General features: G+C 31.9%; 4 protein-coding genes and 1 non-coding gene across 6 annotated transcripts; 1 reads left to right on the top strand and 4 right to left on the bottom strand.

Moving 5' to 3' along the window:
• TRNAS-GCU lies at window positions 259-340 on the bottom strand. The gene has a single exon. It is a non-coding gene; the product is annotated as a tRNA-Ser (tRNA).
• LOC109358191 (serine/threonine-protein kinase-like protein ACR4) lies at window positions 3,789-7,370 on the top strand. Its single transcript, XM_019602285.1, has one exon. The coding sequence runs from the start codon at window positions 4,389-4,391 to the stop codon at window positions 7,164-7,166; it is 2,778 nt and encodes a 925-aa protein (XP_019457830.1). The 5' UTR covers window positions 3,789-4,388; the 3' UTR covers window positions 7,167-7,370.
• LOC109358198 (protein FAR1-RELATED SEQUENCE 6-like) lies at window positions 7,932-11,158 on the bottom strand. Its single transcript, XM_019602292.1, has 3 exons — window positions 11,000-11,158; window positions 9,122-9,693; window positions 7,932-8,478 (listed from the first exon to the last, which is right to left on the bottom strand). Coding segments are annotated over exons 1-3 (753 nt in total). The 5' UTR covers window positions 11,001-11,158; the 3' UTR covers window positions 7,932-8,298.
• On the bottom strand, window positions 12,226-13,618 carry LOC109358195 (leucine-rich repeat receptor-like serine/threonine-protein kinase BAM1). The gene has a single exon (XM_019602290.1). It carries the CDS (start codon window positions 13,541-13,543, stop codon window positions 12,305-12,307), a length of 1,239 nt encoding a protein of 412 aa, XP_019457835.1. The 5' UTR covers window positions 13,544-13,618; the 3' UTR covers window positions 12,226-12,304.
• On the bottom strand, window positions 14,235-16,679 carry LOC109358199 (B-box zinc finger protein 24-like). Of its 2 annotated transcripts, none has more exons than XM_019602293.1 (3): window positions 16,267-16,679; window positions 15,192-15,491; window positions 14,235-14,783 (listed from the first exon to the last, which is right to left on the bottom strand). In XM_019602293.1, exons 1-3 carry the CDS (start codon window positions 16,447-16,449, stop codon window positions 14,541-14,543), a joined length of 726 nt encoding a protein of 241 aa, XP_019457838.1. In that variant the 5' UTR covers window positions 16,450-16,679; the 3' UTR covers window positions 14,235-14,540. The 2 variants fall into 2 exon arrangements, with proteins under 2 accessions (XP_019457838.1, XP_019457839.1); XM_019602294.1 differs by having other exon boundaries at window positions 14,235-14,780.

Below are 21,017 nucleotides of genomic sequence, written 5' to 3'. Positions count from 1 at the left end.
CTATGAGTATGTGCACTTATAATTGTAGCATAGTAGTAGTAGAGATATGATTAAGGTGTAGCATAATAGTAAGATATAAACCAACGGTCTCGGGTTTGAGAGTTAGCCCTACATACCTGTGGATGTTCCCAGCTCGGACAGGATTGCCTCCAGTGCGAGGATACATGTTGGAAACTAAAAAAAAGAAAAAATAGTAGAGATATAAGTGTTTTTGTGTGGTTAATGATGAATCTAAGAAATGTATAAAAATCTTCAAAACGTCGCCTGAGAGATTCGAACTCTCGCGGGGAAACCCCATGTACTTAGCAGGCACACGCCTTAACCACTCGGCCAAAGCGACACTGTTGATAGTAAATAGCAAATTGTTTATATTATAGCATGACTTCATAATAAAATGCTACAAAACTTGAATCTTTCTACATCAGGTTTTATTTCAATTACGTCTACTTTTTTTTTGCTTTATAAACTTTTTTTCATAAATCATACTTATTTGATAACAAACTTAATTTATAAAAAATATATAAATTGGAGGAACTTTGTTACCAAATTTATTTTATTATTCTCATTTTTATTTTCATATTCTAATTTAATCATGAGTAAATACTCATTTCAGTCATTCATATTTTTCGGGCTTACCTTTTATATATATATATATATTCCATGCATGCCTCTATATATTCAACTAAGACCAGGAGTGGTGTAGCTATAAAAGGGAAAACATCTCATGCTTCCATTTATACACAGTTGAGTGGTATAGCTATAACACATTTAGACAAGTTTATATGAATACATGGAAATGTAGAAAGTGTTTCACAAATTTGAAGAGTTTTATTCATGTGCTATGGATCCATGCAATGGGTCTTCAATTTCTGCATAATTGATCCCAATATCCCATCAAAACTCTTGGATCTTTTCTCTTTATTTGGGGTTGTAGACTTCTTCTTTTCATTCACTTATATGGATACATATTTTTTTCATCATAAAAATTCATTTTCTATGCCATATATAACATCATATTTGTTGGTATGTGAATATATATATATATATATATATATATATATATATATATATAAAAGGTTTATAATTTTTAGTGACTCAATGTCCATGATTTGGTGTTTGTCTTTATTATATGATACGGAAAAAAATTAAAGGATTGATGACAAGAGTGTTTCTTTGGTGCTTATTGAATGAGAACCATAAATGTGTCATGGGATAAATATGGAACATCATGTATTGCTATTAAACACTCAATCAATGTACTATTCATTGAACATAAACTAAATTTTACCAAAAAAACAAATTTGGGATGATTATTGAGTTCAGTTTATTGTTAAGCTTTGATATGATAGAGACCATAGGGTTGAATGTAGCAGGTTAAAAAAATAATCTTACCTTAGTGGTTGGGCTACTATAAATGACAATTTTCATCATCCATTAGAAGCATGCATGACTAAAAATCTTGTGTGGGTTAACAAACAATCTAGAGTTATTTGTAATTCTTTACAGTAATTATATGATCATAATTATATTCGTAATATTGTGGTTTTGAGAGTCTCTATAACAATATTGTGACAACGATTATGATCACAATCATCACAATTTTCAACGATTATGGTAAACGCAATTGCAAGTGCAAGTAGAATTTAAAAGTATGATTCTTTGTTTAATACATTAAGAAGTTATTAATTTCTATACCTTGGATTAACCTTATTTAAAATAAATAATAAGTTATAGTGATACAAATGTGGTTGAGACCATTTATTGATCATGTACTATGTAACAATTTTTTCAAGTTTACATTGGCTGACTAATGCAGTATTTGACTTTTTATTTCCATTGGGTAACTAACACACTAGTTCATTTTAAAACTTCTTCAATTTTTTACCAAGATTACATGATATTATATCTACATTGCATAGTATTAATTACCACAAGATATGACCCTAGATACAATTTATTAAGCTTGAAGACAAGTTAGCCCAATTTGCAATATTAATTGCTTATTGAGGCCCACATACATATTTCATAAAGTCAACATCAATTGAGTGTTCATTCAGTTTTTTAATGATAAATAGTGATTTTCTAGAATTAGTGTTTCAACATGAGTGAAGAAACTAGAGTGTGTAAAACTAATAAGGAAAGTGTGTTTATCTCACTCTCTCTATGGATAAACACATTTGAAACCATATTGTAAAGGTAATATACTATATATATGCAACACTAATTCCCAATATGTGGGATGTGAAGCATGTAATTACTTTGTATTGCTAAGGTGTCTTCAATTAAATACATTTACTCTAAGGTTTAATAAATACATTTACTCTAAGGTTTAATTTGGATGGTCATGGTTCATATCAACTAACTCATTATCCATCAAGCAAGTCTAAAAAAGCTCAAATTTCTACCCATATATATATAAGAATATAAGAGTGTGTAATAATGTAGTAAAAAATAAAGATATATTAATGGAGGCTCTGATTCACAAAATTGGAAAGTTAAGGGCTAAAAATTTATGTTGGGTAAGTTTAACTGGTTGTATTTAAAAAATTGTTCAAATTAAGTGATTAGTTGATACATCAACCTCGTTAAATATAATAAACATACCGGTCATGCAGTCAAAATTTATCGCATTGACTGATTTTTATTTAAAATTACAAAATTTGTATGAAATTGACTTAATTTTTACTAAATGTTATTGCGAAGAATCAAACGAATAACGATTATATTTATTTGTACTTCTAAAATATTGTATTCTATTAAGTCATAAATTTTTGTTTTAACAAATAATTTAAATAAAATTATTTATCACATTCTATATATAATTTCACTGTATATGGTTTAATTTATGAATCATCGATTAAACCGTTATACAAATAATATGTATAATATTAATATAATTTTAGTCTCTCAGAAGAAAACAAAAATCTTCACCCTTTATAATGCTTCATAATCAAACTTCTTTTGAAAAATCAAAGATATTGGAGTGTTTGGATCTACTTACTCTAAATGTAAGTGAAAAAACTTACTTTGTATTTTAGGAAAATCTAATAATTTAAATTTGTAAGTAAATTTAAACCATTATATTTTTATGGCTAAGATGTGGAGTATATTTTTTCTACTTACTCTTAGAGTAAGTGAATCCTCTCCCATTACATAAATGAAGAAGATTAAAAGTATTGAATGAGAAATAAATTTTATTTCTTAATGCATTAAATGCTTAACTTTATTTAACATATATTTTTAATGTAATAATATTAAAATACTTATAACTCAATATTAAAATATTGAAGAAAGATAAGAAAGAAACTTATGAGTTATGACTAAACACCTCTTCCACCAAAAATTTGATACTATATGTGACATCATGTATATTTATCCTTATCTCTCACTTATTTTTGATATACATTTTTTCTAAAATACATGTTCAAAAACATTGAACAAAATATTGATCTCAATGTTTCAGTGTGAATAAAACACTTTGAATGGCTAAAGAGTCATAAAATGCATAACAGTCATAGAAAGCAATGGTGCATGTTCAGAAAACAAAGTTCATTAAGTACACACCAACCCAAAGTGAAAAGAAATAATTGAAATGGAGTAGGGACTCAAATTTGATGGAGTTTTGAAGGTTATATTGTTCCCATGCTTCATATCTCTCTTCATGAAAGTAAAATCCGGGTGGTGCAGTATGAAAAGATCAAATAGCATTAACTTTTTCATTTAATGCATTCACCTACACCCCTTTATTCTGAAGTAGCAGTTTTGTATTATTTAATGCACCTTCTCTCTTTCACTTTCTCTTTGCAAAACAAAACACCTTCGTCAAACAATTCTTCACCCTAAACATATCATCAAGCTTTCAAAATGCTGTCGAAGAGTTTCTGCAAATTTTTACAAAAATGTGCTAACTCACCATAGCTGCAGTTTTTTTTATCAAGTTGAAGTCCATTTTTTTGATTCTGGAATTGTTGAAATCATTGGAATGGAGGTACTTTTTCTTCTTGGTAAGTTTATCTCCCTTTACCAAATCAGGACCATGCATGGAATTTTCTCTTGTAAGCATTCAAAGTGAATGTATATGATCCAGTGAAGTTCCTGCCTTGCTTATGTATTCCCTTGAATCATTCTGATTTGGCTATTTAATTTGCATAACCATCAAATTTTTTTGGGCCTCTTCAACCTGCATTGCTAGATTATCCATGAAAGTTGTGAAATTTCATGAGATCATGTTGTTTTGGCTCATTAGATGAAGTTTGTAAGGGTTGCACTCATCTCTAAACTGCACTCTCAGCTGGGTTTCTTGTTGAGTAGTCAATAATCTTTACCAACATTACTAGTAAAAATTCTAGCTTTTTGTACATAAGATGATTTCTTAGTGGCTCATTATCATGGGGTTCTCGGTTAGACAAGTCTCAATCTATGCTTTGAGTTTGAACCCATGGGGTTTTGTGTTTAAGCTTGTGGTTTTATCATACTTATGGTCTCCAGTTTCAAGTCTTGGTTCCATGTCTCCAATGGCTACCTCTTATGGTGACCAAGGTTCTGTCATTTGTGTCTTGAAATCGGACGGGTCTCGTACTGTGAACTGTTATGGAAAAAACTCGGCCATAATTTATGGAACACAACCTCATTTACAATTCCTTGGCCTAACTGCTGGTGATGGCTTTGTCTGTGGGCTTCTGATGAGTTCTAATCAACCCTACTGTTGGGGTAGCAGTAGCCACATTCAGATGGGTGTGCCTCAACCTATGATCAAAGGAGCTGAGTACCTAGAAATCAGTGCTGGTGATTACCATGTTTGTGGATTGAGGAAACCCTTGAAGGGAAGGCACAGGAACACTTCTTTTGTTGATTGTTGGGGCTACAAGATGACCAAGAACTATGTGTTTGATGGACAGATTCAATCAATTTCATCTGGCGCCGAATTCAATTGTGGCTTGTTTTCACAGAATAGGACTGTGTTTTGCTGGAGTGATGAGCCAGATAACAAGGATATTATTAGTAAGGTTCCTAAAGACAATAGATTCCAGAAGATTGCTTGTGGTGGATTGCATGTATGTGGGATATTAGAAGGGGTGAATGCGAAAACTCTTTGTTGGGGAAGGGACTTGAATATGGAGGAAGAAATTCCATTGGTACATTCAGGACAAGGACAAGGTGATATTGCTTTGGTTCCTAATGTTTCTATGCTTTCTGTAGTTGGAGGAAAGTTTCATGCTTGTGGTATTAAGAGCTATGATCATAGAGTCATTTGTTGGGGCTGTAGTTTGAGAGGAAGCACTCCACCTCCTAGTGAGATTAAGGTGTTTGAGATTGCTGCTGGGAATTATTTCACATGTGGAATAATTGCTGAGAAATCTCTTCAACCAGTTTGTTGGGGTACTAATTTCCCTACCTCTCTTCCAATTGCTGCCTCACCGAGAATATGTAGGTCCACTCCATGTCCTCCAGATTACTATGAAGTGGATCAGAAAAAGGGTCTTTGCAAGCCACCAGATTCTCATCTTTGCATGCCTTGCAGCAGTGGTTGTCCTTCTGAAATGTATCAGAAAAGTAAATGCAATGTGACATCTGATAGAGTATGTGAATATAATTGTACTACTTGTTCGTCGCCCGAATGCTCCTCCAATTGCTCAGTTATATATGCCAATCCTGTTCCTGCTGTTTATTTGAAGAAGAAAAATGAAAAGATTTGGTCTCAGCAGTTGCCGGTCATTATTGCTGAGATAGCTTTTGTAGTTTTTATAGTTTGTGTTGTATCTATTTCTGCAGTTTTGTATGTTAGATACAGGCTAAGAAATTGTAAGTGTTCAGCAACAAGGTCAAAGGTGAAGAATCCTTCACTTCAGAACGAGAACATCAAGATAAGGCCAGACATGGAGGAATTCAAGATTAGGAGGGCACAGATGTTCACATATGAGGAACTCGAAAGGGCGACTGATGGATTCAAAGAAGAATCCATAGTTGGGAAGGGGAGTTTCTCTTGTGTGTTCAAGGGAGTTTTGAAAGACGGCACTGTTGTTGCTGTTAAAAGGGCCATAATGTCTCCCTCTCCCAACATGCAGAAAAACTCCAAAGAGTTTCACACCGAGCTTGACTTACTCTCAAGGCTGAACCATGCACACTTGCTCAACCTACTAGGCTATTGTGAAGAAGGTGGAGAAAGGCTTCTTGTTTATGAGTTCATGGCTCATGGATCTCTATATCAACACCTACATGGCAAAAACAAGGAGCAATTGGATTGGATCAGGAGGGTGACAATTGCAGTCCAAGCGGCTCGCGGAATCGAATACTTGCATGGCTATGCATGTCCGCCAGTGATTCATCGAGACATAAAATCCTCAAACATCCTCATTGATGAAGAACACAATGCTAGAGTTGCTGATTTTGGCTTATCATTACTTGGTCCTACAGATAGTAGCTCCCCACTAGCAGAACTACCAGCTGGTACTCTCGGTTATCTTGATCCTGAATACTACAGGCTTCATTATCTCACCACAAAATCGGATGTATACAGCTTTGGTGTTCTACTATTGGAGATTCTAAGTGGTAGAAAAGCCATTGACATGCAATATGATGTAGGCAATATAGTTGAATGGGCAGTGCCTTTGATCAAGTCAGGAGATATAACTGCAATCTTGGATCCAGTTCTTAAACCTCCTCCTGATCTTGAAGCCTTGAAAAGGATTGCTAATGTGGCTTGTAAAAGTGTGAGGATGAGAGGGAAAGATAGGCCTTCAATGGATAAAGTAACAACAGCTTTGGAGAGAGGACTTGCACAGTTAATGGGTAGTCCTTGCATTGAACAACCAATTTTGCCAACTGAGGTGGTTTTAGGAAGTAACAGGATGCACAAAAAATCATCTCAAAGGTCTTCAAACAGGTCAGCTAATTCAGAAATTGATGTGCCGGAAACCGAGGATCAGAGATTCGAGTTTAGAGCACCCTCATGGATAACTTTTCCAAGTGTTACTTCATCTCAAAGGAGAAAGTCATCAGGCTCAGAAGCTGAAGTTGATGGCAAAAATAATACTGCAGCAGAAGGGAGGAACATAGGATCAAATATTGGAGTTGGAGTTGGTGGTGATGTTTTGAGAAGCCTTGATGAAGAAGAGATAGGTCCTGCTTCTCCTAGAGAGAGGTTGTTCTTGCAGCACAACTTCTAACCATGCATGGAGGTGAAGTAAAGAAGTTTGGAGGAAACTAGGAATGAAACTATCACCAATGTTATTATTGTTAGATGCAACTTTTGTTTTGTTTTATTAGAACTTCATGATCTCTGACATTGTTTAGTTTCTATGTCCAGAGATTGTTTTTAATTAGAGTTTCATAATCATCATATGAATGTAACTCTGGCATTGTTTACTTTCTATGTGACTCCAGAGATTTATTTTCATTAGTTTCATAATCATCATGAATGCAACTCTGACATTATTTACTTTCTATATCCAGAAAGCTTTGTTTCAAAATTTTAGTTTGGATGCAACTTCACTATCAACTCATTTTATTTTATTGATTGTGAAGTGTATCATTGGTGTTCAATTTTATGACAATATTCATTAAAAAAATCTATGACAAAATTTCATTTTACTTGTAGCATCCATGGGTACAAGAATTTCTCTCAACCACAATGATAATAATTTACAAGAATTTCCTTTTCTGCACTGTACTTATTACTTAGAGGTGTAGTTACATTGTAACATTGTATACAATTCATTACACAATTAATACTCCTTCCAAAAGCAAATTCAAAGTAACAGCACAATAAAAAGGGTGGACAATTAATGTAATTAAAAGCAGCCCATAAAGTAAATCCATATATTGTAAGTTGAGCTATTTTAGAAATAATGAACATTCTATATAAAATAGATTCATTTGAATGCTATACAAAGAAAACAGCCTTGGATCAAAGTTACAAAAAAAAGATCAAATAATTTATTTCTATTAGGGTAGTTGAATACCTGTTATGAGTTGGTCACACTGTTAGCACAACAACTTCACAAGAATGACTCAAAGAACCTGTACATTGACTGAACTAGTTTCTTCTACAAGCTAAAGTATCACAGCACATAAAGCAATCCAATGATTCCATTGAACATTTAATCTTAACAAACTGAACCTACAGAAATCACCTGACACCTAAAGCTGTGGAATTCAGCAGATACATATGTTAGCAATTATGTTATTGCATGATCCGTCTTACACCACTTTTGACACCGACAATTGATTCTCCGTTTCATCCAGGGAAAAACAATTAAATGGCTAGATAATTGGGAGTTGAACCTATCTATGACTCTCTCATTCCTTGGTCTCCATCTCCTTCACACTGTCAACTACGTTCTGTATTCTCTTTGAAAGGCTATCATTATGCTCCTCAATGTGCTCAAATAACAATTCAAGATGCCTTTTATAGGTTGCAGATCTCCTTTTCTCTAAAGCCAACTGCTGAGATAGTTCTCGAATTTTATCATGCTCGTTCTAGAAATTGCATAAAAACAAATAGGTAAGCATGGGTGAAAAACATTAAATGAGTGCTGAAGATTTTATCTAGGAACCACTCAAGTTACTTTTTACATACAATATAAGGTCTCACAGAGATAATACATGCATATATGCTCCAACAGAAGATGTTGTCAAAATATTTTCCATATATGTTGAAACAGGACCTCGAACATCAATTAAGTTTGCAATGAATAGGCATAGAGGTAAAGCATTAGTTTCTCTTCTGCCATTCTCTTTAAACAAGTTTACCTTATTGTATTAAAGCATGGTTGAAGTACATCTTAATAACATTCAGCAATGATGTGCTATAAATTTGTATGTTCCTCTAATGCTATTTTTTAAGCAGCTCAATGATTATGTTTATGTAATAAACAGAAAACTGCATCCATCTAAACTTCTCTGGTACTGCACTTAAGTCTTAGAACATGAATTACTTTTGGAAAAATGAGTTTTATATTTGGTAATGTTTACACTTTATATAAAAGCAAAATTGGGTTATTTGTGTAGAGGCAAAAGATGGTGTGTGAATTGCAATCTAATCTATCTAGTATCTAGCAAAAAGTAATAATTAACATAATCATATCTACCATCTTTCAGCAATAAAAGAGCATGGACTCACGGGATATTGCTCATAAATGAATCCCCTTCTACCTTTTACAGGTGATAGAGCTAGAGGATGTGTATGCTCCTTTACAAACTTCGTAACAACCCATTTACTGGAACTTACTTTCCTTACCATAATCATCGCCCTACAACCAACCCTTGTCTCTGCCCTTTGTCTTACAATTTTTTCACGCTTGTCAGGCATTCTGTAACCTTCTTTGTTGCAAACAAGAGACCGTCCAATAGCAGTTCCATCACGCCTTGATCGTGAAAGTTTACTTACACGTATGATGAACCCAACGCTCGTGGCATAAGCATTATAGAATGCATGTGCTGCCGCTTCCGAGTCAAACTCCTGACCCACATAAGGTTCATCAGCTGAAACAATTGATACTGCCGGAATTGCAGATGGAATTATGTCCCCTCCATAAGAATCTTGAGTTACATTTTCATCTTGATCTTGTTTACAAACTAAATCGAAAGAACTCTCACCCGTTTTGTTTTCATCAGCTATGCTGCTACTAAACTCTCCCATAGTAGCATTTCCTACTGTCTCATCATTAATGGAGTCATCGATCCCAAACTCCACTGCAGCAAAAAAAAAATCAGCTATAAGGTTTTCAGTCCCAGTGATATTCTACTGAGCAGTGTATAAAAATTGATAAAATACCCTATTATTGAAGAAAAATAAGATGAAAAGGGGGAATAAGATAAGTACAAATAGGATTGCAAAATGTACTAAAAAACCCAGAGAAAAAATAGATACAAATCACTTATATAGGAGATCATTTAAATGACATTGTGCACTTCTGTATGCTAGTTAAACAGATTACCAGTTGCCACACTGAATCTAAAAGGATTTTCTCTGACAAAGTCGATGTAAAGGAAATTTGTCTTTCTGAAGATTCTGACATTAAACAACAACCAAAGATGCCATAGTATGGCAAAAGTTCAATCAACCTCAATTTTTTTTTCCTTTTTTATGCATATAGAAAAGCCTTTAGTTGAAAGACAAAGCGGAAAAGAAAGAATATGAAGAAAAATAATTAGATCTGAATGAATTTGTAACAAAATGGCTTTGCTAAGCTTAAGGGCATTGAATGAACTATGCAGCCAACCCTATCAAATGGGGTAAGGCTTGGTATTTGTTGTTGCTGTCAAAAGTAAAGAGGCAAAGCGAAGGTGACGAAATTATATGGTCGCAAACGTGTTCTTCACGATTTATCCCAGCCCAAAACATGGAGGAAAATGGGGCAACAACTAAAAAATTATGACACATATTGGAAATATAAAAAAAATGCAGAAAAAAACTTTGCCTAGAAAAATAAAATTTGGTAGGTTCTACAATACAATGAATGATATCTTTAACATTCTGTTTTTTGTTAATGCCTTTTCCTTTTCTTTTTCCAGATTCTCTGGGAAATTCGTCAAGAAGAGAATTATATACAAAATTTCAAACAAGATTCAAAAACTCTCAGCTAATGTTAAAGCCTCCCATCAAATCTGTAAGACGAAAAACAGAGACATAATGTGTATCATCATAAATTGAACTACTTACATTGATTTATGCCTAATATGGATTTTAGCAATTTACTTAATAAAACCTTTATTTATGCCTAATATAAATTCCTGGATTTTACTCAATAAAAATCTGAGAGGCCTAGTTTGAACTTGGTATTAATTTTGTTTTGAAAACTGTTATTTTATTTACTTATTTGCAGAATTGGGATTCATCAGAGTATCCAAAAAGAAAAAAGCTTCATTTTTTAATTACCCTTTTAATGGCTTCCAATTCAACCCCAAATTATGCAGTCAAAAACCCTAAAATGTTCAATCAGAATCGAATTAATGAAGGTAAAATTGGAAGGAAAAACGGGTAAAAAAATAAACTTACTGAAAAATAAGGAGTGACGCAAGTTCGATTAGTCGTAGGAAATGTCTGTGATGATTCAAAATATTACGATAATCTTCTGTGTGACCGTGCAGTCCAGAGAGAGAAAGAGATTCTGAAGAGAATGGATCAATCTGGTGAGGAATGGTGTATCGAGTGGGTCTTACGTGTCAATAAGTCATTGGGTATATTTTATATGCTTAAAAAGTCAATTTTTCAACTAATTCCAACAATGTCTATGGGATGAGTTTAATTAATGGTTGAGTTAGATAATATTTATTGTTAGTAGTTTTTTTTGTATGAGTATTTTTTATCTTTTTGTAAAAAACTAATTATTTTAGGTTTGTGGTTAAACTTTCTGATAAGTGTTGCTCTCAAAAATTTAGTATTCGACGTTGAACATCTAATGAAACTTTATATTACTAAATTAACATCTTGTTCGATATTATTATTGTTATTAGTTGAATCAGTTATTGAACTTATAGATTCTCACTTATTACATTATTTGTGTGTCAATGCTTACATATAACAAAAAAAACAGCTGACAAAATCATTAACAATTCATGAGTTTAATTAAGAAGGTGATTTGATAAAATTATAGATAATCACAAAATTATTCATGCGGAAATAATGGATGGGGATTACATGTCCTTATTCATGTCTCATTTGGTATTTCAAGCTAAGCTCCATTCATTTAAATAAAAAAATTATAAAAACAGAAATTAATATTTTAATATTATTTCATGAAGTTTGATTGGTTTGGGACATTAAGACGGAAAAAGTGAGAAAATAACAAATATCGCTCCCGAGAATCAAATACTCGACGTTGAAACAATTAAGTGGGGTCTTACACTACTGGTTAACACATTGTTTTGATTATTATTTTTTGTAGTTGAAAGTTTTAGATTCTTACTTATTGCATTATTTATGTGTCATTGCTTAGATATAACAACAACAAAAAAGCTGACAAAAATCATTAACAATTCATGAATTTAATTAGGAAGGTGATTTGTCAAAACTATTCATGCGGAAATGGGAGTAGGAGAAGATTATTAAATGAACTCTATATAACATCATTATGTAATGACATGATTAGAAAGGTGAGGAAATAACATAATTTTGAAAACATGTCAATATTAAAAAAGATGGGAAATTAAAAGTGCTTTTAAATTATTATATAACTTTATTTTCCTTACAATAATAAACAATTTTGTTGTTATTTTTTTGAAAGACTTCTAGGGGTATCATATTTGCATAAGGAAACAAAAGCATAGAATATAAAAATTGGTACATGTTGATAATATCATGTTATGGTGCTTGATGGTTCCCAACACATTGTGTAGCTGGTCTTTGTGCTCCATGGCAAAGAACAATATTTGGTGGACATTGAAGACAATTGTTTGAAAGACTACCTCTAACATTTGTTTGTAGAGCAAACTCAGGTGGAAGATCCCCTGTAAGAAAGTTATTATCCAAATACAATCTTGTCCATGATGTCATAACTTTTGTTCCATACTCATTTGGAATGATACCATAGAATTGATTATTAGCTAAGTTAACACTAGTCAAGTTCTTAAGTGTCACCAAATTCAGTGGCAAATGACCCCTCAAATGGTTACCTTGAGCCTCAAGCAATTGAAGCATTGGCCCTTCTAATGAGTAGTTAATGACTTCTAATGCAGTGAACCTGTTGTAAGAAACATTGAGATGAACAATCCCTTTTAAGGACATTATGTCCTTGCTTATGGCACCTGAAAGCCTGTTATCACTTATGTCTAGCCATTTCAGCATTTTGAGACCCTTCAGTGGTGTCATGTGACCTGAGAGAATGTTATGGTTGAAATATATTTTTCTCAAACTTATTGGAAGGTTTGGTATGTCACCATAAAACTGGTTAATACTAAGGTCTATTGTTTGTAGCTGCCATAGTCCTGTTAAATCTGGAACTCTACCTGCAAATGCATTGTTTGATAAACTCATATAGTTTAAGCTTCTCAAACCACTAATATTTGTTGGTATTGCACCAGAGAGCCTGTTAAAAGAAACATCAAGGTGTTGAAGATTTTTGAGTGCACTTATTCCTAAGGGAATAGGACCAGTGAAGAAATTATCTGAAAGGGTGAGTCTGATAAGTTTCCTAAGGTTGGAAATGGTTTCTGGTATTGGACCTCTAAAGTTGTTATTGTCAAGGTTAAGCACTGTTAGTTCTGTAAGGTTCCCTATAACTGGTGTTAAGAAACCATCATATCCAATGCTATCAAGATCAAGTGCTGTTACTCTACTAGAAGAATTGTCTAGAGGCAAGTTGCACAATATTCCAAGGAATTGTGAACCTGTGCTTTCACATGGATCCATTGTGAAATCCCAACTATTTAGATAGGATGAGGGAGGAATTGAGTTTGGATCAATGGCACTTTTTATTTCTACAAGGGCTTGAGTATCAGATTCAAGTGTTGATGAGTTGGTTTGTGATGGCATGAGGCATAGGATTATGGTTAAGGTGGAATAGAGAAGGTAGAATAATTTTGTAGGCATTATTATTGGCATGTCCTTTAGGAAAATGGCCTAGTTTCTGAGGTTGTTTTGTTGATATGAATTTCCAAATCCTTTTTTATAATACCCTCATGGCATAGGTGAGTGGATAGAGAATCAAGAACTAAGGAATTGTCAATAGAAAAGAATTATTTTCTAGATAGCTAAAAGACTTGGTCCATGCCAAGAACTCTGGTTGTATAGATACAAAGCATAAAGATTAAGGAACTGAACCTACTCAACTTTTGTGAAATAGTTCTTGAAATCTTGCTTCATTGGTGTTTGGTAATGATCAATATTCTTTTTTTGTTTTGAATTTCAACTCATGAAAAAGCTCTTTTCAATAAATAACAACATATGAATTAATGGTGCTTGAAATTGATTTTACTAAATTTCATATCTATCCTTTATAAGTATAATTATTCCTTATTAAAATAACATACATATATTTTTAATTATTTCATGTCTTTTATTTTTTCTTACACACCGGCATCCTCATTCTATGAATAAGGAACAAACTCCTTTCAAATTGCATGACTTCCTCTCATAACAAGTGTTTCTCTTTCGCATTAAACTGTAATTTTTGGATATCTGATGTGGCTTTACACCGCTGAGGAACTTCTTGTTGGTTCATGTTTTTCTTTTGTTGATGATTAACATAAATATAATTACTTTATATTATCCAAACAATTTTTTGTCCCTGAACTGATTACAGCTTAACATATCCAAATATAATGAAATCAACCACCCCAAGTTCATGTTGTGGGTGTGACTTTGTGAGCACCCCTAGTGTATGAAGTACAAACAATTACTACAACAAAAAAGGAAAATTTCTACCTCAAAGGTATAGATTTTATACTATCCTGAGCAAGGAAACTCAAGTAACTCCACACAACTTATATAACATAAAATCTTATACTACTGCACTTAGATATGAAATACACAACCCACCAACCTTACAGCAAGAGATTCATAGGTTGTACTAGTGTTGAAGCCTATATGTCAATAAGCTTCAACCAAGATCAGGCACAGTGAAAAACTCGTCCTCGTCGTCATCGTCATTATATTGGACTTCAATCCTCGGCTTTTTGTGAGACAAGTAGGACTTGTAGGTTCTGTATGAGGAAACATTGCTGCTAATATGTGTTGGTGGAAGCTGAGGGACTTCAGCTGCAGCCAAAGCTTCATGAGGAAATTGTTCACCGAAAAGACCTTCTTCCAGCCATTCCAGCTCTCCAAACTGCAAGGATTCCTTCTGAGCATAGAAGAATAAAGTTCTCAATATTCTGTATACATCACTAGTTGAAATATAATTCTTCAATGTAACTCATTTCCTCGTCAATCTTGTGATCATTAAAGAATCAATGAAAACAAACAAAGATATGGCTACGTATATTTACCCTCTCCAGACTCTACTAGGTGAGAGTCTCATGCACCGAGTCACACTTTATTAAACCTGATTATAATGTTCACATGTGCCATAATGATCGGCTATACTACCGAACTTTTGTTCTATATGGAAGTTCAAAGATGGAAATTTGGACAACAAATGTTACAGGCTAATGGTTGGTACAAACTTCTTTCAGCTAAAACATTCCAATTCCTTAGTTCAATTAGTTCATCACAAATATGCAATTCAAAATATGAAATAAAGATGTCTTACTTTGTCGTTCGATTCAAAGTCTGTTAACTCCAACAAGTCATCAACAGCCCAAGAGGATGTGAAGGTAGGCACTTGCTGAGATGGAACTTCCACAGAAACTAATTGTGCATTCCTATTAGATGGCTCTGAGTGACTTTTCTCATTGTCTTTGGTGCAATTAGAACTCGAGGCAACTCGGATACCAGTAGCGAGGAAGCGCTGGTGGTTCGCAGAAATGGTGCCAGCTGAGTGAATTGGTTCATCACAATCCTGACAGAAAAGTGCTCTGTCTTCAACACAAAATATGAAAGCTGGCTTATCCTGTTGGTACATGTAGAAGAAGAAAAAAAGAACTAATGAGCAATGCTTATTGGAAAATTAATACAATTATCAGTGTTCAATATAGTGTTAGCTCTTACACTGTGCTTGAGAATTGAGATATCCTAATCCTGTTAACCCAGCTCAAGATAGTAAAATTCAGTCAACAAGTATTAACATTTCACAAGGAGGTAGTGAATAGCATGCAACATTCTCAACACACACTAGAAGAAAGTCTACTTTATGTATTAATATTTCAACTCGTGAGATAAAGGCTTGGTTATTGCTGTCGAACAAAACAAAAATTCTATATTCAATGCTTAAAAAGATTCAATTGGGGTGAAAAAAGGACTCATAAAGTTGTAAGAAAAATGGTGTTGTATTTCTAACATATCTATTAATAACAAGCTCAAATGAAAGATTAAGATATTTTCGTAATGGTTACTTAGTTGTGTCATAAGCAGAATGAAAGATTACCTTTTGTTTTACAAATACCAGAACCTAATGGCTTTCAAGATTTGCACATGCATAATGTGCAAAATATCACAAGATAAAGCAACAATCATGAACTGTATATATATATGGAATCAAAGACAATATATCCTTACTTTACACTAAAGCTAGTGTAGATCTTTAACACTTCCCTTCACACAAGTGTCTTGTTAACATAATAAGGAAAATTGGCATAATAAAACAACCCAAGCACAATAATTTACTAAAAGATGATTTTATAACATGATACATGAACAAGAAACACATAAAAAAGTGATGTACTAACTTGGCATATATCACATCTAGGAAGCTTGGTTGATAGAGAATGAAGAAGAAGCCTTTGGTGCTTGCTTGCAAGCTTATTTGCAGCATGAACTTCAACATCACATTTAGCACACAAAGCAGCTTCATCTGCACAACAAATCAATGTTGCTGGAGCTTTCTCACACACATCACACTGAATTTTCATATTCTTATTATTTCTTATACCCTTCTCTCACCCTTCACCTTCTCTTCTAATAAAGACTCAAGAGTAAGTGACAACTCTTAGTGATATAAATGGTTATACCTTTAGCAGACATGAACCGGTCTAGCTAAAAATGGTAAATAATAATGTAGAAAGGAATATAACATAAGAAGTGATAAGATCTAAGTGATAAGCAATAATGTAAGAAGAAAATGTTAGGCCACAGATTAATACTGGTGGGTTATGTTAAGATAAGGAGATGTTGAGGATCAATATATGGAAGAGTAATATGAACATTATGGTTTAGTGGGGTCACATTGCATTGTTTATGTGGCTGTGAGGCACCAATACAGTTAAGCAAAGTTTGGGTGGCCATTATTTTTTTGTATATATTATATATAAGATATGTACTTAGGTGTTACATGCTCGCATTTCACTTGGTGTGACCAAACTGGCACGTCCCTATGCTTAGGTGTCATTTTTATATTGTCACACCATTATTCACATTTGGTATTTGATCATTATTGGATTTATTATAAACATAAATAATACAATTAAATGATAGATTATATTATGATTATGTAAAAATCTATGTATTAATAGTACATAGATACTTATTACCTATATAAAAAAAAAAATGTTCCTTATGATAATGTCAAATTTTCCTTCATCATGTCCATATTTTTACAACATTCTCACACATTGCGTCATGTGACTTTTTATGGAAAATTCACGTGGGTAGTATAGTTTGATTACACTATCTCACGTTTGAGGTAGGTTTTGAATTAATTACGAGAATAGTGTTTTTTGTGTGGATATCATCCACGATTTCACCAAAGTCGTGGATGGGAAATGCGATTTCCCACCAATGTCGTGGACCCCATCCACGATTTCCTTACACGAAGTCAGGCTTCTATAAGTCGTACACCAGGGACACGAGTTTCATGACAATCTCGTGGACCTCGTACATGAGTTCCATGCTATTCTCGTGGACCCTGTACACGAGATCCAAGTCGTGTCTTGGATCCACGACATCCAAACAATATATAAACCCTGTCCCGACTCAAAGCACATTGAAGGAAGAAAACGTATGAGAAATATTTAGGATAATTTGTAATTGAAGAACTATGATTATTGAATATAACTAAAAAGTCTTTATATTTTTTCAGTTCATTTACTTTTGTTAATTTTATTTAACGTTATTGTATGTTTATATATAGATGGCAATATTCCTTCATCTTTTTTCATTAGCATTGATTATTAGTATGGACAAAATTTTCCATATAGAAGTACTCTCACATAAGTACTGATGTGGATAATGATCTATTTGTTGGTATGCAATTTGAATCAAAGGAAGCAACAATGAATGCTGTAAAACAATTTCATATTAGGAATTCTGTTGATTACCATGTGGATGAGTATAGGTCAGATAGATATGTTGCAAAATGTAAATATTATGGTGTTGGGTGTGAATAGAGACTTTGGACATCGAAAAGTGTGAAGTGTGATATTTGAGAGTCAAACTAATTCAAAAGGTACCCAAACGTGAGATAATATAGTCAAACTACATTACCCAATTAAGTTTTACCTCATGTCCATGTTTTTACAATATTTTCACACATTGCATCATGTGATTCTTTATTTAGTTCATGTTACCCTTCTTTTTCCATGTATTTCACCATATTTTTGCCAGATGAGAAAAAAATGTTCCTCGTGATAAGTATCAACTTTTTCTTTCACTTTCTTCCCTCCAAAAACAGGTTCATATTTTTATCATATATTTTCACACATTGTATCATGTGACTCTTTGTTTAGTTTATATTAACTTTTTTTTCAATGTACCTCACCATATTATAACATTTACTACTCACCAAACTCGTGGGGGAATCCCACCCAAAAACCTTCATCATGTGCAATGCACTTATTAAAATACATGTGACTAAAGTCACTTTTACGGTTCAAGCATATTATACCTTTCATTTTCAAGAGTTTTTCATTTTAAGAGATTTATTTAAAATAATTCTAACCTTTCAACTTATTCAACCTCCTAAAAAAAGTTTTCTTTTAGAATTCTTTCAACTTAATGCAAATTATTTTTAATACAAATTTATTAGTTTTCTAGATAATAACATATTTTGTAATACATCTTTAATAAAAAAATTATATTTATTAATTTATTCTTTCATTACATTTATTCATTTATTACTAATATTTATATTAAATATATTTATTTATGAATGAAATCATTTATTAGTTTATTTTATCACCATCAAATGTATTATTTTTCAATTCATTTATTTATTTTTATTCCCTCAAAACTATATTTTACTAAAACTTTCTATTTCACAAGCAGTATTTGCATTCTCTTCATATTATTGCTAATATATTTATTTCTTTGTTTAAAGTTCAAGCTTTCTATTACAAATTTAGATTTTTTTTCATTGTTTACATTGTATCATCAAAAAATATGATTTTTCTTACATTTTGACTGTTCAAGAAGATTAATGATCATTTTGTATTTTAAACTATGTGAATGTACGAGATAACATATATGTTTTTAATTATATTAATGCACGAATAATATATGTATTCTTAATCATAGACAAAAAATATTGTCATATGTGTTTGTACGGATAACTTACTGGTTTATATATAAATTTTCGATGGTTGGGTGGAGTGAATATTATCATACAAAGTATTTAAATGGCAGCAATATATCAAGATTATATTAGTTTATTATGTATATCTCTATACTATATATAAATGATGTAGTCTACTACTATGGATACAATTTTACTCTTAATAATTTTTAATTTCTACAAAAATTCATATAATTATATATAATCACTATCAATATATTAATCACCCACTCACCTTAATTTGACCATTAAAATAAAGAAAAACATAATATAAAGTTCCCAATAAAAATTACAATATAAAGTACATTCAATTCAAAAATATATTATAATTCATCAAAATATAATATATAAAACTTAAATATTTGATATTAAAAACTAAAAATACGTGAGTATAAATAAAATGAATATTGGTTCTATGGTGTATTTTCTTTATTATTTTATAATAATTTATATTAAAAATCATAGTATAGGAATACGACAGTACCCAGTGGCAGAGCCACAGTCACTCGAAAAATATTATTTTTTTAATATGCTTACATAGAACTCTATGGCACTTTAAAAAAATAATATTTTTTGAGTGACTGTGGCTCTGCCACTGGGTACTGTCGTATTCCTATACTATGATTTTTAATATAAATTATTATAAAATAATAAAGAAAATACACCATAGAACCAATATTCATTTTATTTTTAATATAAATTATTATAAAATAGTTGCATGCTATTCTTAGCATATCATTCATTGCTGATTTGTGTTACTTTTATTTAAAAGTTAATAATAATTAACATATGAATAGTGAATGATTTGTTGACATCTTAATAGTATAAAAAACACTAAAAATAACATATTAATTCCTTATATTATTATTATTATTATTATTTCTTATTAGGGTAAGGGCAACTATTTTTGGTATTTGGTCATGTTTATCCATTAATGGTCCATGAGAGGAAGGGATTAACACAAAAAAGTCAGACATGGTATGAATGTAATTGTAAAAAAGTGACCTACAAATTTATTTTTTAGCAATCTATTAATAATGCATTTTCTCCATATCTCTAGTAAAAGGAATAAAAATACACCAATTGGGCATTTCAATAACAACTTCCACATATGTTTTAGCCTAAAGTGCTTATTGTAGGTCCAAGAAACATTTTGATTTTCAATAACTTCATGCTGATTTACTAATTAAATTACAACTTCCACATATGTTTTACTTAAAATGATTTATTAATTAAATTATATATTAATGAAATTAATATACATTTATATATTATATGAACAATATGGTGAAAAGTTAATGATTAAGACAATAAATACTTGTAGTTATACCATTTTTTAAAAATAAAATGTGCCATTTGGTGTTAGACTTTCAAAAGTATTAAAAAAAATTTGTAGTTATGTTTTGATTCTCCATACTAATATTTTGTTAAAAATTAAATTATTTACAAACCACGATATGGCTGGTACGTACGGTTCGATTGAAATCCGACCAGTTTAACTTATTGTAGTCAATATAATTGTATGACTGATATAATTATTTTATTTTATTGATATGATAACATGTTCATCAATTTTCTAGTTGAACCAATCGATAATGTAGTTTTTCATCATATAATAATTCTCAATAAACCTTTAATTACATAGATGTCAAGTGTAATCATCATTATTGGTAGTAACACAAAAAATATCATTGTTGTACATTATATTGAGGTGTGATTACACATGAAGTATAATATTTTATCCAAAATTTCATATGCTCATATCTCAAGCCAATCATATTTCACTAAATAGTGTAAAAATATTATTTTATATTTGTTTTTTCTTTTTTTAATATATGATAACTTTTCATTAGACTACACATAATAAGACACAATGAGAATTGTATCACTCACACATACCCATTTAAGGTAAGGATTGTCTTCCCAAAGAAA

The sequence above is a fragment of the Lupinus angustifolius genome, chromosome LG10 (genome assembly GCF_001865875.1).
Source record: "Lupinus angustifolius cultivar Tanjil chromosome LG10, LupAngTanjil_v1.0, whole genome shotgun sequence".
In the NCBI taxonomy this organism is placed as follows: domain Eukaryota; kingdom Viridiplantae; phylum Streptophyta; class Magnoliopsida; order Fabales; family Fabaceae; genus Lupinus; species Lupinus angustifolius.
Note: the sequence above shows the minus strand (reverse complement) of the source record. Positions and strands in the feature narration are given on the sequence as shown.

Excerpts from the sequence above, each read along its gene's own strand:
- LOC109358199 (XM_019602293.1), bottom strand. The coding sequence starts at position 16,449 with ATGAAAATTCAGTGTGATGTGTGTGAGAAAGCTCCAGCAACATTGATT. Across the intron at positions 15,492-16,266 it reads CTAGATGTGATATATGCCAA|GATAAGCCAGCTTTCATATT; the intron begins GTTAGTACATCA and ends ATGTACCAACAG. Across the intron at positions 14,784-15,191 it reads ACTTTGAATCGAACGACAAA|AAGGAATCCTTGCAGTTTGG; the intron begins GTAAGACATCTT and ends TTCTATGCTCAG.
- LOC109358195 (XM_019602290.1), bottom strand. The coding sequence starts at position 13,543 with ATGCCAATAATAATGCCTACAAAATTATTCTACCTTCTCTATTCCACC.
- LOC109358198 (XM_019602292.1), bottom strand. Across the intron at positions 8,479-9,121 it reads TCATTTATGAGCAATATCCC|AACGAGCATGATAAAATTCG; the intron begins GTGAGTCCATGC and ends TGCAATTTCTAG.
- LOC109358191 (XM_019602285.1), top strand. The coding sequence starts at position 4,389 with ATGGGGTTCTCGGTTAGACAAGTCTCAATCTATGCTTTGAGTTTGAAC.